General features: G+C 39.0%; 1 protein-coding gene across 1 annotated transcript; it reads right to left on the reverse strand.

Annotated features, from left to right (window-relative positions):
- Positions 1 to 3,522: 3,522 nt before the first annotated feature.
- LOC147861700 (auxin response factor 7-like) lies at positions 3,523 to 8,712 on the reverse strand. Its single transcript, XM_087322071.1, has 13 exons — positions 8,533 to 8,712; positions 8,316 to 8,422; positions 7,972 to 8,133; positions 7,799 to 7,864; positions 7,496 to 7,705; positions 7,267 to 7,351; positions 6,880 to 6,970; positions 6,423 to 6,584; positions 5,920 to 6,045; positions 5,568 to 5,836; positions 4,670 to 5,439; positions 4,322 to 4,512; positions 3,523 to 4,181 (listed from the first exon to the last, which is right to left on the reverse strand). The coding sequence occupies exons 1-13, from the start codon at positions 8,654 to 8,656 to the stop codon at positions 4,079 to 4,081; spliced, it is 2,466 nt and encodes an 821-aa protein (XP_087178197.1). The 5' UTR covers positions 8,657 to 8,712; the 3' UTR covers positions 3,523 to 4,078.
- Positions 8,713 to 18,011: the final 9,299 nt, after the last annotated feature.

The following is an 18,011-nucleotide window of genomic DNA, read 5'->3' on the forward strand; positions in this document are numbered from 1 at the left end:
TCAATAGGATATACTGCGACCCAAACTCTTTGATCAATGATACCAACATGGTGATACAACTCTGACAATATAAAGATGTGCAGTCGACATGAACACCTCAAGTCAACACACCAATCCAACCATTGTTAGTGTTTGAAGATTTTGCATGGGGGGAATTGCATCGCATTGTCATTTAAGAAAAAGTCAAGCTAAATTGTATTTTCAAAGGAAGAGTCAACTATATCTCATTGTCAAAGGAAGAGTCAAACCACATCGCATTGTCAACAATCCCAAGAATAGTCCAATGTACATTTGAGAGAACTAGATGTTGAAGCACACTCCACACAAATACATTAGCATGTATTACCCTTATGCATGTTGGGTACAATGATAACATATGCTAGCAGAAGAAATTGCAACACTAAAAGGGCATAAAGAATGGATGAGTACTAAAACAAGAACTAAAGAAGCAACCGAGAGTCATGGTCCTTGATTGAATGATCTCCAACTAGAAGCAATTGAGCGTCGTGGTCCTCATATAGTGGTGGCGTGGTTCACAAATTGTTCGAGCAAAGAGTCAAAATTTTGAATACTCATATGGCATGGCTTTGATGGCCACAAGCCAATTCAAGAGACTTCTAATGGAACCATGGAAATATTTGGAAACAAAATACAAGATTGTCCAACCTTTTGCATCCTTTAAAGGGGAGAGCGTAATATGATCAATTTTGTGGAAAAATATCTATGTTTTGATTTAAAGGGGAGAGCATAATATGATCTTTGACTAACTTTTACCGCATGTATATTAAAATGTAGGATTATTCTATAGCACACATAAACATGGAGACCATAAACAAAGTTGACGCAATAAGTCTGTGATAGTCATCATTAATACAATGATATCTTAAATAATCTGAAAGTATGGAGACAAATCACAAAAACTCATATCTAACCTGCATCTCCGTGGTATGTTCGAAGCATATCGCATACACATGCTACAAAGAGATATTTGGTTGGGTACGACAAAACAAATGCTACATTTAATTAGATATGTTACAATAATGACAATTGTTTGGATAAGCTACACTCAAGTACATACACCAACACTAGTGCATATTTATAGAATATTCAAATTAAAGAATTATTACCACTTGTCAACTCCCAACAATAGTTAGTGTTTCTTAATTCCCATGGTAATTAAATATATAATAAGGTTGCTTTCACACAAAATATGCTTTACAACAATCCCCTTTTAAAATACTATGGGCGGAAAGTAGTTTTATTGCTTTCACACTCATATCTCCTTATCTTTTACCACTTTCCCTCTTCTCCTTTCGTATAAATGACAAATAAATATAAAAGTAACATTTCTCTCTTTCTCTTCTTGATGTGGTGTAGGAAAATGGAGAAACATATATTTCTTCTTAGCCATGAAGGACAGGAGTTCACAGTCGTCAAATGGAAGGATAACGGCTACAAGCTCACTTTACTTAGATTCTCTAAACTTTTGCTTTAGATGTTCCATTAGGTATCATCACGATATTCAATAATAATGATTCAAGCATATCTATTGAATGAATGCACATATAAACTCTATGCATGATCAAATTCATCGGATGTGAATGTATAATAACATCATCATGAATACCCAATGCTTAGTAGTAGCACATTTGGTGTGTTGGAGTAAAATTTTCCAATGAAACATCGTGCATATGGTTTTTCGAGGTAATGAGGTAAGGGAAAAGTAGAACAGAAATGGCAAATGAGAAGCGTGCCACTTCCTAGTGAGTGTGCAGTCTTCGTGGGTCACTAGGTAGCAAATATAAATTTGAATACGAGGGGCCTCAAAGGGAGGTAACTAGTGGCTAGGCTAAGTAGTGGATCTTGGAGTGCTTGCAATATCGAGGAAAAGAGCACTAGATTATGGAATTTGCACATATGATAGACATCTACTCTACAAGCAAGGATTCTAATCTTAATGACAAGGATGAGGGAAGCAAAAAAAACATATATTGAAAGTTGGTAAAATATGATGGAACACAAATAAAAAACATGAATGGAAATTTGAGATTTATCGATCATAACTTTAGGACTTTTAAGCTCTAAGTGCAAACCCTCTTTATAAAGCTCTACAATAAATCAAACAAATGGCAAAACCCCTCACTCATGCGTGGTTTTGGCTAGGATATCCTAAACATGCTATGTGATTCACTAGTTTAAGTTGAAGGGTTCAATGCCAAGGTTGTGGGTTAAATTTTCTTTTAAATTGATTCGGAACCAAATGGCCATCTACAAAAATTAGACAAAAACAAATCAATTGAATGAAATCACTAGCAAAGCATAAGCATTGAAACATGGTTATAATTCTAAGCAAAATATAGTGTTTTAGCATATAGCATAACTTTATGACATTGTGAACAGTTAAGTGTTGATTCGAGCTCAGAAAATTGGTGAACTCATTCACCAAAATAGTGGGGAACAAAATCCCACAAACAAAAAACATTGATTTTGGGACTTTTGAATATCTTGGCCACTTCACCAAGTGTAGGTAGTTGGATTCTAAGACCAATATTCTTATCATTTTGACAATCTTGAAGAGACCCTATAAGAATACAGATCTTTTCCATGTTCTAATTGTAACATCCTCTTGTTTTCCATATCATCCATGTATTTGAACACATGCTTAAATAGAAATACTCCAAGAATTCATGAGAATAAAAACATGTCATGTCTCGATTCCTAATACTGTGTCCTTGATGAACAAGAATCACCCTTGTCTTTTCAAACTGAATAGGACATGAGCATGCTTGCTGTTTTCATGTGCTAAGTGTGTACTCAAGGCTTGTTTCTCATAACATGTTTTACAGTCTCCCTCATACCTTGCATCAAAATCGTCTCTTCATCCCTCTGATACTTGCAAGATTTTGCATCCTTGTGTTACCCCAATCTGGTCCCAATCCTTTTTATTTGCTTGTTTACATAGAAGCAAATCTATGCATTTTTTGTGACAACTTATTTGCTAGTTTATATTCAAGCAAATCTATCGATTTTATGTCACAAATACACAAAGATTATACTAGAAAATATGACAAGCATATATTGGGACCAAGACTAGCAGCAATTGTACAGCTTCTATTGTATCTAAAACTAATATTATTTTGATTTTGAGTTTTGTGCGTGTGAGAGGGAACCAATCTCAAAAAACACATCACATTGTGTAATGACGAAAATACTACACTAAAGTGATTGTGATCCACTTGCCGCAAATACAAAGTGCATATCCATTCCTAAGCAGAAACCTGTGTGTGTGCCATTGAGGTATCATATGCCTATCATTCCAATTCAACAGCATCAAGTAATACTCTTTATTTGGGCGATAAATTAACTTCATCAATATCTGCATTTCTTTGATCCCAAATGGAATTTGATTCTATTAAGCTTCATGTTGAAACACTTGTTTGTAATTTTCTTCAATTGCTGGTATCTTTCCAAAATCCTTCATCAAGATGGCAAATGATCATTCATAACCTTATCCTTTGAAAGCATACAATATAGTCTGTATATATATCATTATCAAAGAAAATACTAGGAATACAACAACCTGATCAAACAAGGAATCAGCTTGCATACAGAAACTTACCAGCTAAATAAAATAGTCATTTGTTTGTTTCCTGATATAACTACACAAATCTGTCTATGTTAATGGCATATACACCAAGTGTTTAATGAAGGATATGTATATATAGATATATATGGGTGTGATAAGATACATACATACACACATATATATGCACGTATATGTATGTGTATGTGTATATATATGTAGGTATGCATGCATGTATGTATGTATGTATGTATGTATGTATGTATATGTATGTTTGTATGTATGTATATATGTATATATAGCTGCATACGCAATGCAGTTAGATGCAAAAACTGGCAAGGTGACCGGATGACATTATCACTCTGCTTAAGAAAAATGTCAAGAAAAACATCGGAAAAACGTATTGACCCGAAATTCTCCATTGCTTTGCTTCCAAGTTGCATATACATAACCATGAGATCAGGTATACGCAAAGGAAAGTTTAGCCATGTGTAATCAACCCATCAATAGCCCCTCCTCACGTGCACTAGATCCATTCTTCTTCTTGATTTCTTCTGGGCTTATGATATATAGCTTCTTAACCATACGAGAGAATTCCCTGTACATAAAAAAGTGATTGTATATGTATACATATAACTATTTCGCATAAACAATGTTACTGCCTCTATTTCCCTGAATGTGAAAGGATAAGATATAAGAATATAATAAAAAAAGGGTGAATGAAGTGGTTTTACTTACATCCAAGGATCATCTCCAACCTGCATAGTATCTCCTTCTCTGTCACTATACACTACTTTCCACCCTGTTGTAGGGTCTGTGAGCTGTCCTTTCATGTTGAACATGGATTCCAGATCCTCCAGCAAGCTTGTATAGTTATCAAATTTAGTCAAGTCGATTCCTCGTCCCACTCTGCTTCCTTTCTTAATCACCTATACAGGGAAGGTCACAATGAAAAGATAGCTATTAGGAAGTGAGTGAGACATGAATAGTAGATGATAGATGGTAGGTGATGATGGTAGATGGAGATGGTAGATTATTCTGTTTCCGTAGATGCTATGCAATCCAACACTGAATTCAACTACTAACCTTAATTCGACTCCTTGTCCTGGGGTTGTTGCACGACTCTGTGACATTCCATTCTGGTTCTGGTTTTTCAGGCTCAGATGAGGCATCTGACTTTATGAGTCTCGACAATTCAACAATAGGTTCATTAATAGCAATATTATCTATTGAATGGCCAGAAACAATGTGCTTGATGACAGGAACACTAACAATGCGAGCAGGGGTGCTAGTCAAAGATATTCCAAATAACTTGCATCCACTGGTCTCTGTAGGAGGTATTGGTGGTGATGGAAGGGAAGCATTAGCATTTCCTACCATATGACTATCTATAATCTTCTCAGGTTGTTGTACGGATGCCTCCCATGATGCAAATAGGGGGTTAGGATATAGTAGGTGATGTTTACTTCCCTGCACATTTCCTGTTACAAGGGACCTATCTTGGCCCGTAAGCCATGTTAGAGAAACTTCATTCGGAATGGTACTGGTTGCCCATGCTGACCCATGACCACCATGGCTATTTAGGCTTGAGCTCAGTAATTGCATTCGGCTCATTTCACTAGAGACACCTCCCATGTGCTGTTGGTGATGGTGTTGTGCTTGATGATGTTGTGGCTTATGTTGTCGCAGAACATGCATACAGGGCAAGTTATTATTCAGGCTTTCTTGCAATGTCCTTGATGACCATGTCTCATGTAGACTAGATTCCATATTCCCCATGTTGCTTCGACTCGAAGGTTCTTCACCTTGCAAGTCCCTTGGATTCATTAGCTGAGTATTAGAGGGTTTCCCACAATCTGAAAACAAAATAAAACATGGTTCAATCCACATAACATCTACATTCTGTGCCTAAATATGGAAGACCTACGTATGAAGGTGTGCTGCATCAACTTAAAATGCAGTAAGAGTTAGAAAGGTCCTTTACTTTGTGATCCTGGGAATTCTGTTAAAATCATAGTAGGGGATGATGATGGCTGGCGGACACGCTTATTACGGACCAGATGGAGTGAGGGATTCATGACCGGAGAAGAGTGAGAAGCACTGGGTATCTCAATTTCCCAAGGCGATACTCTGTCTGGACGCTCCTTAATGTTGCTTGTGAGCTCATCCCATTTCACCTTAACTGACCGCCATTTCGAGTCCGGCCAGTTGGTAGTATCCAATCCTTCAATTCCCATTACGGTACCCGCACAACTATAATTTACATGAATCAACATAATGCTTAATCATAATAATAACTCATGTATGCTTCATGAGGTACAGAGAATGGAATATACCTCTTCGGGTCAGATGCATCCTCTGCCTCAAATTTCATCTTGAATCTCATCCCAACTGATAAGCTTAGTGATGCCACTTTGGATAATTTCTCCACTGGGACAAGGAATGCAGAATAAAGGTTCAGTCTGTAAAAATAGACAGATATGGCCATTTAAGACATCAGATACTACTAGAGTGGGGTCAAACAGGACAAACTTTGGAGCTATTCTACAGCTAAATCTGCCTTTCTTCCAAAACTCTTTGGCTATTTCGATTTGGAGGAGCATTTCAGAATAATTTTGGCTATTTCGACAACCAGTCAAATAAGGAACAAGTAAGAAACATCAGGAAAAAATAGCTAAATATTGTGAAGATTAGCCGAAATTTCCATACTACATAGGGTTTACCAACAATGTATAAATTCATTTTCATCCAAAACCACTTACATTTGGTAAGGCCCAGGATAGTCTTATTTATTAATGTTTTATAACCCTGGTGCTACTACTAGAAGAGGATGACTTGCCTTGGTTTATAGAAGACGGAGAAGATGGTACGAGTCATGATAGCATGGTTTGCTGTAGCAACCACGCCCATGTGCATGCTGTGGCTTGACATCACAGCCTGTTGGTTGCTCTGTTGACATTTTGCCCTCCTGATGCCAACTCTAAGCTCTCCATTCTCCCCCCTAGAGCATTGATTTCAATATCTCCATCACATTATGTTAAGCATTAAGAGAATTAGGGGAAAATTCTGGAATACCCCCCAAATTTATCTTTTCATTTCCCCCAAAACTTCTAAGATTTTGCCATTTCCACAAATGCCCTTGAAACCCCTTTTCCCACTTACGTTCCCGTTTTGCTCTGTATGTGTTGATCAGAAGCATTGTTAGGGAAATAAAGATGAACTCGGAGGGAAAAGCTAAAAATAACTAACAAAACCACCAGGTAGCTTATAAGATGGATCTATAATAGACTAATTACCTTAGAAAAATCACAGCATCCCCTGCTAACAGTCTTTTGTTGCTCACAAAGACACTCCAACCGGTCGTTAACAAGTGCCTCCTAGGATGACCTGAGTTTCACACCAGTAAAACAGTGTATAAGAGCTCCAAGAGAGAAAGAAATGTCAACAGCCAATCTGACCATAGTTTATGGCTGTGTCAACTGTTTGAAGAACGTCATTAGCTCAATACACCAATTATAACATGTAGTTTACGAGAATTGATATATGATGTAACAAAGATTTGTGAAACTAGGGATTTGAACGCACCACATTGTGGTGATAACCTAAGTGCTTACCACTGAATCAGCTCATTCCAAAATAAGGAGTAAAAGGGGAGATTTTGTTTCGTTAAAAAATAGCAATACCACGGAATGTGTGTCGGAACTTCCATTCGTGCCCATGGAGGTCCTTAGCAACGAGGTCTTGACTAGGAGGGTCTTGTGACATATCCTGACAGAGATATCATACAGAGATCAAAATTTTGATGCCAGTAGATTCAGAACAATGAAGAGATAGCGAGAAATCATTTCCGATATGGCTATACAGCATTCCTGTGTTTTTGCCTTATGAATCAGTAATGTCTTGATTAAATACCAGTGGAGGAAGGCATTCTTCAGCATGCTTCCTGTGTACAGAGAAGCCACCGTGGGTGCTCGTGTCAGAGGCGGTGAGTATCTTGATAAACCTTCGCATGCTCAGAGAGCTTGCAGATCTGACCTGATGAGGAGGATGAGCTAGGGTGGACTCGGTGTAAGCTTGCTCTGTTACACTACTGGTGGTTTTATCAATTGGGTCTCCAACGACCTTGTCACAAATATTACAACCTCAAATCCTTAACAGTAACCACCACAAACTGGCTTCTAGGTTCAAATCCTTAAAAGAACAACAACGAAATACCTCATCTGACAAAGCTATGGGTAGAAGAGAGATCTGGGCATACACTTCATCTGTGTCAAGTTCAGCCTGTCATATGTACATATACTCAATTAGGGTTCAATTCACGTCTGAGAAATCATCAACGCTGATATATATATATATATATATGATGTACTAAAAACTCATTTATTTACACTGAGAGATCTGTGCACAACACGGCAGAGTATTTGAGAATCCAATCCTGCAGAGTTTGGGAGCTTCTTCTTGTTCTCGTTATCATCATCATTCTTATTCTTCTGATCATGGGTGCTAATCATTTCACTCGGTAATTGCTGATGATCTGTTGATGCAGCCACCTGATGGCCCAACCATAATTGGAATTAGTTTTCTTTTTTACTATATAAACCCCAACCTTAAAACCCCCTAAAGCATTACATACATAAATTACATATAATTACTTAGCAAAGATTAATTACCAAAGTACAAAAAATAACTAATGCTAAAAACATTAAAAGAATGTGTGATTATTCTTCTGAACCTGTTCCATGTGTCCCTGAGGGAAATACCAGACCATTTCTCCAGCTTTGGGTACATGAACCAAAGGTCCTGCACACTCCTGCCAAAGCTCCTCAGAATGCTCTAACCCTGAAGCATAAATTGGGATTCAGATTCAGAGAGAAGTACTTATATCAAACCAAAATAATCAGAATAGTAAACAGAAATAGTGGAAAATAGTTGGCTTTTAATACATATACCTGCACCATTATGGTTGTCGTGGAGAGGAGGATAGCTTACATTAGAATGCATTTGGATGAATGGGGGAGGAGAGAAGTCATGAGCACAAGGAGAACCAGGTCTGTAATTGAAGTTACAAGCCATGGAGAAGCTTGAGGGAGACAAAGAAGAGAAAGGAGAAGGAGAAGAAGCAGCAGAAGAAGAAGGAACTGATTAAAGAAGGGGGGCTTGCCAACATAGTTTGCTATATAACAAGGTGTAGCTATTTACCAAAGAGGTTCCATTGAAGGTCCATGGCTATGGTGGAGGGGATGTCCAAGAACAAACAAACACAAAGAAACAGAGACAGAGACAGAGACAGAGAGAAGCAGAGGATAGAGAGTGAGAGCAGGAGGAGAGGAGAGGAGAGAAAGAAAGAAAGAATGAGGAAGTATTATTCCTTTCATAAGTTTTTTCTTTTTATCATTTTTCCTTCATACTTAATTTACCTTATCCAATGACCCCTCCCAATAAGAAAATGACCTTGAGAACCACAAAGCACACACACACACACACACACACACACACACATTCTGGTAAGGCAAGGCAAGGCAAGGCAAGGCAGGGGGGGTGTGTGGGGGTGTCGGACTCGCCATATGCCCCACCCACTCTGACACCATGTAGTTGTTAGTATATACCTCACTATCGGCTCCCCAGACAACATGCCATACCCACCCTACCTGGTCCCACGCTCCTTGCTCTCGTCCGCCCGAGAGAGGAGGCACGATTCGCTCCGAAGCAATCCGCGATACCCACAGTATATATGTATATATATATAATTGGGCAGCCCCACTTGGATGGATGGAGTAAAGCTTTACTTTGCTTTGGAGGGTGTTGTTGTGAGAGCAAGCGGGGAGGATGAGGCACACAGATGAGAAATACTGGCTTCTATCTCATCTCCCCCCCCCCCCCCTTCTCCCCCCAATCCTCTAGCTGAACAAGACAAGATGGTGAACAAAAGGTACACCACTTGGAGGAAACTTTTACTTGGAGGGATGAAGGGACAATGTGGTGGGGACATTTTTTTGTCAGTTAGGTTGTGTCTGTAAGCTTCACCTAATCGGCGTGGTGAACCACCACTGTTGTTTCGCTTGTTCGTGTTGAAGTTCATATCAACCCCCACCTTGAAATATATAGAGCATTAGCGCATAACCCTACCTAGGATTCACAGACATTTCAAATAGAGTCATATTATTACAAACTAAGAAATAGGTCTATCGGAGCAGAGGCTCGTTAACTATTACGTACTTCCATTAGTAAAAGAAAATAATTCCATGACTAAAGTCTAAGCATTGGATTTCCTTTGTATCTTATGAATCTTATTTTGAGTTTTGCAACTTGTACTTGTCCATGTCCATCTTAATATGTACATACTCAAAAAGTTCAAGATCAAATTGGGATTTGGGATTTCCTCAAATAACCATTATTGTGTCGTTAGTTAGACTACTTGGAAAACCCACTCCACAATCCCTCGCAAAACAATATGCATGCGGGGGCGTTCGATTTATTCGACAAAATAGTTTGTAATGTTGCTACTTATAAATTATTTAATCTCAACTTGCTATTGATGTTTTTTTTATGCCCCATACCTTTTGGTTTTACCAATTTTCTATATTTTTTGCTCCACTCATCCTTGCCATCACCATTCCTATCCTCGCGTCTAGACTTTCCATGCAAAGCTTTTTAATTCCTTAATCAAATGGTCTTTTCCTTTTATATCCGTCAAGAGTCGACTAAGACCCACTACCTTAATGCTAGCCACTAGTTACCTCCCTTTAAGTCCCCTCATATTCAGATGTTACATTTGTCACCTAGCCACCCACCAAGACCCATTAATCCGATGACAACACCCGAAACATTGATGATAAAGCTGTTTTAACAAGGCTAACAATCAAATTCTGGCTATCCATGATAATTAATAGACTTATTACTTTATGTTCTCGAGTGTAGCACTTCTCTCTATAAATATATGTAAAATGCTCAAAATCCTCTCTCTGTCTCCTATAGTTCGAAAGTAGTCTTTGATCTTAAAAATGTGTTGCTTTTTCTATAGATTTATATATGTATATGTATACATGAATAATTCCACATACATATATGGCTCCATTCAATTATTGTACTCAAAAGCACAACATGTGCTAATTAAAGTATCAAATATTCAGAATGTGTTAGTTTTATACTTACATTTGGTTAATGTGGTCATGCATAGAGTTCACATGTCCATTTCAATATTCTTAAGTCCTTTACTCTAGAATATTATGATGCATGTACAATGGAACATCCAGGTTAAGGGAAGATGCTCTAAGACCTTTGACTATAAGTAAGCTCCATCGTCTTGATTCCCCACTTGGAGAACCATAGCTTACTACCACAATTAGATCTTGTAAACCTTATCCATACATACATTGATTTTGAACCCATGTTTAGTATAAGTGATATGACCTATTTAAGTAGAGCACATAGCAATAGGGTGCCTTCAAATAGCCTTATCATGATTTGGTCTCACGATCAATGTCCAATCTTCTAACCCTTATCTATATATCTTATAACAAACATGGGTGCATGCACACATGATGATAATCAAGTAATTATTTCCATGTTCCCCACACACATTGATATATACATGTATGTGCCATGAAATGTCGAGAATATAATTCAGAAATTGCACTCAAGTTCGATAGGAATGTATACAATGAGATGGCATTTTAAGGATTTTTTATAGCTATGTGCACCACTTTCTCTTTCCCACAAGTTCTATGCTCTATATGGAGACTCTCATTCCAATGTTTTCCTTTCGGTATTTACATTGCGAGAGATAAATTTTATTATCATCCTCGTGGGTCATATATGACATGAATATGATCTATGGGGCCATATGTGTGGAGTTGATTTGTGGCTCTTGATGTTTAATAATTTATCTTCTTAATGTTGTAATCGAGAATGCACATTGGATTTACGAGAGAAATGTATAAAGGTATAGTTTTGACTTGAAAATATGATCAAAGCAAAGTGAAAATTGTTGATAGAGCAATGCAAAGTGTGATGATACTTAGGATCACAAACTTGTTCAAGAAAAGTTATGCATATGTTATTAGTTCCTTTGCTAATGCCCTAATACAATTGTCTCACATGATTAAGTTGTAAGGAAGCTATAGTGTGGATGGCAAACACGAGGAATGGCTTTAGCATGTATCAACGAGTGCACTTTGCCCAAATGAACAAGAAGAAGACGATTTTGTAAATTGGTGCAACATGTGCAAATAACCTGAGAGTCATGAGCCTTAGCATTGCTCCCAAGCAATAACAAAGAAACCTCAATGAGAGAGACACAGAGAGAGAGATTATATTATCGTCTTTGGGGGTCAAATATGACCTATAAGACCAAAAATATTACATTTCACGTGATACATGTGAACGTGAGTAACGACTCTTGATGTTCAAGAACTTTACCAATGAATGTTGCAATCGCGAGTGCACATTGTGGTTGTGATAGAAATCCTTGCAAGGATTGGGCTTGGTCGAAGAGATGTTGAAAGCATGGTCGAATATGATCAAAGGCAGAGCATTGTATCAAAGTGTGATACTTAGACTAACGAACTTGTTTAGGGTAAAGTGTGCATAGCCGACCACTCTCATCACTTGCGCCCCCACACCCTGTCTCACATCGCAATGCATGTGACCTAAGTCGTATGGAAGCAATGGTTCGAACGGTAGATAACAGGTATTGATGTGTATGGTTTCCCCATTTCGCGAAGAATATGGTTTTGTAGTTAGATGCAACATGTGTAGTATAATGTGTGAAACATGAGCCTCCACATTTGTCCCATGTCAAATACATGGGCGTTGTAAAAAGGCCTCATTTACTGAGGAATCTAGTGACACATCATGAAGCAAGTGTCTTGCACCCCATCTACCAAACCATTTTTCTATATCTTGCATCCAAACCAGAACACAAAATGCTTTTATGCGTCTTTTGGATCTTTTTGCTTGCTTCCAATACAATTCTAGGAAGTCGATGCGAGGGACATTTTTGAACCTTAAGCATGTATTCAACAACCCTTTCCATGGACATGATCTTAATGGGAAGCGATCCCATCTCAAGGAGGAGGCGGGTGTAGGGCATTTGTTTCTTAACTTGTAGAAACTTTGTAAGAAAATGTTTTTGGACATTTTCAAACTCTTTCCACATAGATTTAGGGATGCTACCGCCCCATACTTCCACCCCATAGAGAATAATCGATGTCACCAAAGTGTTGAAAAGATATTTCTTGAGAACCCAACACTTAATATCTCCAAGATTGCATGTGTTCTCAAATGCATAGTATGCTTGCTTACCCGCCTCCAAGAGAGAGAGAGAGAGAATGCGTGTGTGCATGCTCATGTGGGTTCCAAGTTCCAATATTGGTCTTTGAAACCTAGGTTTGATTCAACCATATTAACCCAAAAGGATATAAACGTTTGCTAGTCACATATTTGAGCAATGACAATCACATTCGTTTAGTATGAAATATAAATCTCTCCATTTTTCTAAAACAATACATTAAGAAAATTCTTTCAACTTAGAAATAATACTTTTTGTTGTGATGTGATGTTTGTATAGAGAGAGCGACGTGTGTAAAAAGGCAAGGACATACAAGCGTACAACATTTCCTAGTTATGTGTGTATTTGAGAGAGAGAGAGAGAGAGAGAGAGAGTAAAAGTGAAAAAACTACTTTCTGCTCGTGCTTTGTTAAAAAGGGTTTGTTGTTTGACAAATTTTGTGTGAAAGCAACCTTATTATATATTTGATTACCATAGACATTAATCAACACTAGCACTCTTGGGAGTTAGCAAAATGTTGTCTATAAGTGATAATACTAGATTATATTCTATAAATATGGTGTAGATCAAATGTGAGGGAACGTTGATGTATCAACTTGCATGTAATTTATCCGAACAATTACTAGTCAAGCAATGTGTTTGATTAAGTAGTCTTTGTTCCTTCATATCTACGCGAGGATCTCTTTGTATTATATGCATATATGTATTTATAGTCTAGCATACAATAGAAATCTATGTGTAGGTTGATTCATGAGTGTTACATTAAATGCCATCAATGTTAGTTTTGATTATTTACAATGATATTTCAACATTGTTAACTCTCAATGCTTCTACAAATTTTCTTTACAATCTCCATGTTTATGTGCACTTCCATGCCACAAATGAATTACTTATTTTAAGATGTATAACAAAAGGTACACATACATTGGGAAGTAGTCAAAGGTTATCTCATTCTGTCCTTTTAAATCAAAACACATCCCAACAAAAACTCTTAAACTTTTAACAAATGCAAAAACGTGGACAACATGGTAGTTCCTCCATGGTACATGCTTTTCTAAATAAACTTCTTACCAAACTTACAATCACGAGGAAATAAAAGCAAATGGTAGCTTGAGCATCCTCGAGTTCATTAAGGCTTATCCGATATCTTAATGTGTACATGTGTCAAATTTAGAATGTGCATATAGATGTGGTACATCACTGTGTAAATATGTTGCACATTGTTGTCAAGTAAGTCTGATCCAAGAAATAATGTTGCCAAAAGGTTCAAGTTTGTTTGCAATTAGCCAAGAATGGTTTACTATCAAGATTCAAAAGGTTGTCTGCGGTTGTCTACTAGCTCTACAATGTCCAACATGTCATTGTGTGTGTGTGTGTGTGTTTGTATCCATATGCTTATCTATTTACATTTAGTTTGTGAGTAAAGGATAAGAATTAACTTTGCTTAAATAAATGTGCCTTCAATTACATAGATGTCAATATGGGAATAATAAATTAATATTGTAGAATTTGGGGTTCGTCATATTGCACATGATCAGGAATGCTATTTCATTGATGATATAATCTTTTTATTTCATTGCAATACAAATGGACAAGGATATGAATTACTAGGATGAAAGTGAAAATATTAGATATATGGATACACATGCATATTGGAAGGTGTACTGACATAAGTGTCCTCTTAGCACCAATTGAATGCAATATTAGTAATGCTAGAGAAGTTGAGTCATATTTGAAAGAAAGCGTTGTTTCTTTGATTATCATTTAGCAAAGGAGTCGTGCACTATTTTTTCCTCGTTGTGCACAATTTGTATTGTTTGATAGAAATATCTCCTTATTGGTGGTTTCCACACAAAATTGACATATATCAAGAACTTACCATGAGAACAAATTTCAGCCTTTTATCATATAATCTTGGATTATGTGTAGTCCTCGAGGTGATGTTACCTCGAGTGCACTTCTTTGGCAAAGTTCTCTTAGGCTAAGTGCACTATTTTTTCCCTGTTGTCCACAATTTGTATTGTTTGATAGAAATATCTCCTTATTGGTGGTTTCCACACATAATTGACATATATCAAGAACTTACCATGGGAACAAATTTCAGCCTTTTATCATATAATCTTGGGTTATGTGTAGTCCTCGAGGTGATGTTACCTCGAGTGCACTTCTGTGGCAAAGTTCTCTTAGGCTAAGTGTTATGGTTATGGACAACGAAGTCTTTGGGATGGGTCTCTACTTTGACCAATTATTGAGCTTATTGTAGTGATAGTAAGGACCAACTTTATTTGGTTATGGGCAAGCTAGCTAGCTCAACTCGAGCTATAAATGCCCATCATGGGGAATGGTTTATCTTGTCTTCAAAGGCTTTAAAAATCTTGTAAGGCAACCAAATGCATAATAAGACATCATGATTGCCAATAGACAATCATCTAGAATCTAGATGTATTCTTACCAAATGCACTAAGGGTTGCCATTAGACAACTTCGAATCTCAGCTCACCAACTTGAGATTGAGTTGAGATTGAGAATGGTTGTATTAATGGAGTCCCTATGGAGGAAAGGATATGTAGACTATGTCACATAGAGAGTGTCATGATATGGCAAGACTCGAACCCATGACCTTAGGTTATATGGGTCGAGCTCTTGACCATTAGATCATCTATTGTAATACGTAGGATATTATTTTCATTTACATTTTATTATAGGAAATTAGTGTATATTCCAGATTTCTCTGGAACATTCTAGAAGCTTTAGGATTACTCCTGAAAACACTATAAAAGAGGGCACTAGGCATTATATTGAACCAAATTGGTTCAACGCCAGTCGTAAGCCTTTTAGCCACCATTGTATATTTTCTTCATATAATACATATCTTTCTTATCGTCACACACACACACACACTCTCTCTCTCTCTCTTTCTCTCTGTCTCACTCACTTCTTCCTTCTCTCGAAGAAGTTCCACACCTCTCATAGTACTAATCCTTCGTTTAGTACTAATTCCTTCTCTGTCTCAGTACTGTTCCTGATAGTTTGAACCAATTTTCCCTACCTTCTGTCTCTCTCATTTCCTACTAATCTTTTATTCCTCTTTTCTTTCATCCCATGGCCACTGTTAGCGCTGAAGAATATCAATATGTTTTCTTGGAATTTCAATGCTTGAAGGAGAAGTTCCATGCTTTGGAACAAGAAAACCAACGATTGCTGGGGGATCTTCAGCAAATCTCCTTAGAAAAGTAGCAAACGCAACAACAGCATGGGGACCTTGCGTTACGCGTGCAACAACTCGAAGCAACCATCGTAGCGATGCAACAACAATGTTGAGAGACAAGCTCAACATCGGCCGGATCGGCTGAAGAAGCCGAGGACTGGATCGGTTAGGCCGAATGCGTAAACCGGTATGCAAACCGGTGCGTAGGTAGGGCCGGATCGGTGCGTAAACCGGGAGGCCGTTAGGAAAGATATTCCGTGAGGAATATATTTGGGAGTTAGTGTAGGAGCTCTTAGTGAGCATTGAAGTACTGTCAGTACTTCGGTCAGTCCTTCTAGGACTTGTATAAAAGTGTTCATTGAACACACATATGTATAGAGAATGGTGAATAGAGTTTTTTGAATATAGTTCTTGTGTTTTCTCTCTATCACTCTCTCTGTCTCTCTCGCGTATATTGCGTAAGCTCAAGCTCTCCATTAAACCTGAGTTTTCTTCCTTCTGTTCGGTTTTCATACTTGCTTCCGCACGTTACTCTTTACATGGTATCAGAGCGCGAGGGTTGAGAACCTCTCTGCAGCCGACACAGCTTGACGAAGAAGAACAAGAAGAACGATGGATAGAAGCATGGCGAGCTCGCTTCCAACAGAGAAGCTCGACAGAACCAACTACGCGTCTTGGTCCTACAAGATGCACCAGTACCTGCTCGGGCACGGCTATTGGAGTTATGTCGAAGGAGCTAATGATGCGGCACCCGAATCGATACACAGAGACTTCCCGTCGTGGGAGCAATCGGCGAGCAGGGTATTATATTGCTTCGCGTTGTGTGTGGGCGAACAACTATTGAGCTATGTTCGGGATGCAAAGACGCCGAAGGGTGCGTGGGAAAATCTGAAGAAGATTTTTGCCGTGAGCACCACAGCCAGGAAGCTTCAGCTCCGACAGGAGTTGAAGAACAACCTACGAAAACGCGACTTGTCGGTGGTGGACTATACCTCGAAGATCAAGGATATCTGCGACTCCCTCGCCTCCATAGAGGTGAACATCGAGGAGAGCGAGATGGTCCAGATCTGTCTCGGAGGTTTGGCGTCGAAGTTCGGAGCGTTCCGAACGGCTGTGTGTACCCGGGAGAATACGCCGTCCTTTTTCGACTTACAGTCAATGCTCCTGGTAGAGGAGAACCACGCGGGTGCGTCTACAAGCACGCACACCGAGAACAAAATGTTGTACACGAAGGGAGATAGGCCCCGTGGACGTGGAGGACGAGGCGAGTCGGCGCGCAATGGAGGCGGCCGACGAGATCAAGGAAGAAGGCACCGAAGTGATGCCGACAGCAACTCCGGACCCTCCGAAAACAGGGGGAGTCGAAGCGATGAGAACTGGCAAGGGAAGGCCATCGCGGAGTGCTGGTACTGTGGCAAGAAAGGCCACAGGGAAAGTGAGTGCTGGAAGAAGCGCGCTGATTCGGAGAGAACCGGTTCCGGAAACGGCTCCGGACATACCGACAAGGGAAATCGGCAGCGATCGCACTATGCCGAAGACTCCGGGAGAGCCGGTGAAGGGTTTGTCTTCGTGACGAGACACGAAGCAAACTCAATGAAACGGACCACCCCGAGATCAGACGAGGTGTGGTACGTAGAGTCCGGCGCGTCAAACCACATGACGAGTCATAAGGAATGGTTCTTGTACCTTGAAAAACCGATACAACCTGGAGTAGTCGCAATTGGAGACGACACTCCGCATCCGATCGCGAATGTCGGAGAAGTTCCCCTTAGCCATGTTGGGCAGAAAGGGAAACTCATGAACGTGCTGCACGTTCTGACAATCACGAAGAACTTGGTCTCGGTCGGACAGATCGTCGACCAAGGGATGGAGGTTTGGTTTACACACCTCGGGTGCTTCATTGAGGAAGAAGGCCGTGTGATTGCGCAAGGG

Source organism: Azolla caroliniana, unplaced genomic scaffold, assembly GCF_043228905.1.
Source record: "Azolla caroliniana isolate FFs.n. ecotype wild unplaced genomic scaffold, voAzoCaro1.0.p SCAF_7, whole genome shotgun sequence".
Lineage (NCBI taxonomy): Eukaryota > Viridiplantae > Streptophyta > Polypodiopsida > Salviniales > Salviniaceae > Azolla > Azolla caroliniana.

Coding starts and splice junctions, on each gene's coding strand:
- LOC147861700 (XM_087322071.1), bottom strand. CDS start 8,656: ATGGCTTGTAACTTCAATTACAGACCTGGTTCTCCTTGTGCTCATGAC. Junction 7,352..7,495: donor AAGAATGCCTTCCTCCACTG/GTATTTAATCAA, acceptor TATCTCTGTCAG/GATATGTCACAAGACCCTCC. Junction 5,440..5,567: donor AGAATTCCCAGGATCACAAA/GTAAAGGACCTT, acceptor TTTTGTTTTCAG/ATTGTGGGAAACCCTCTAAT.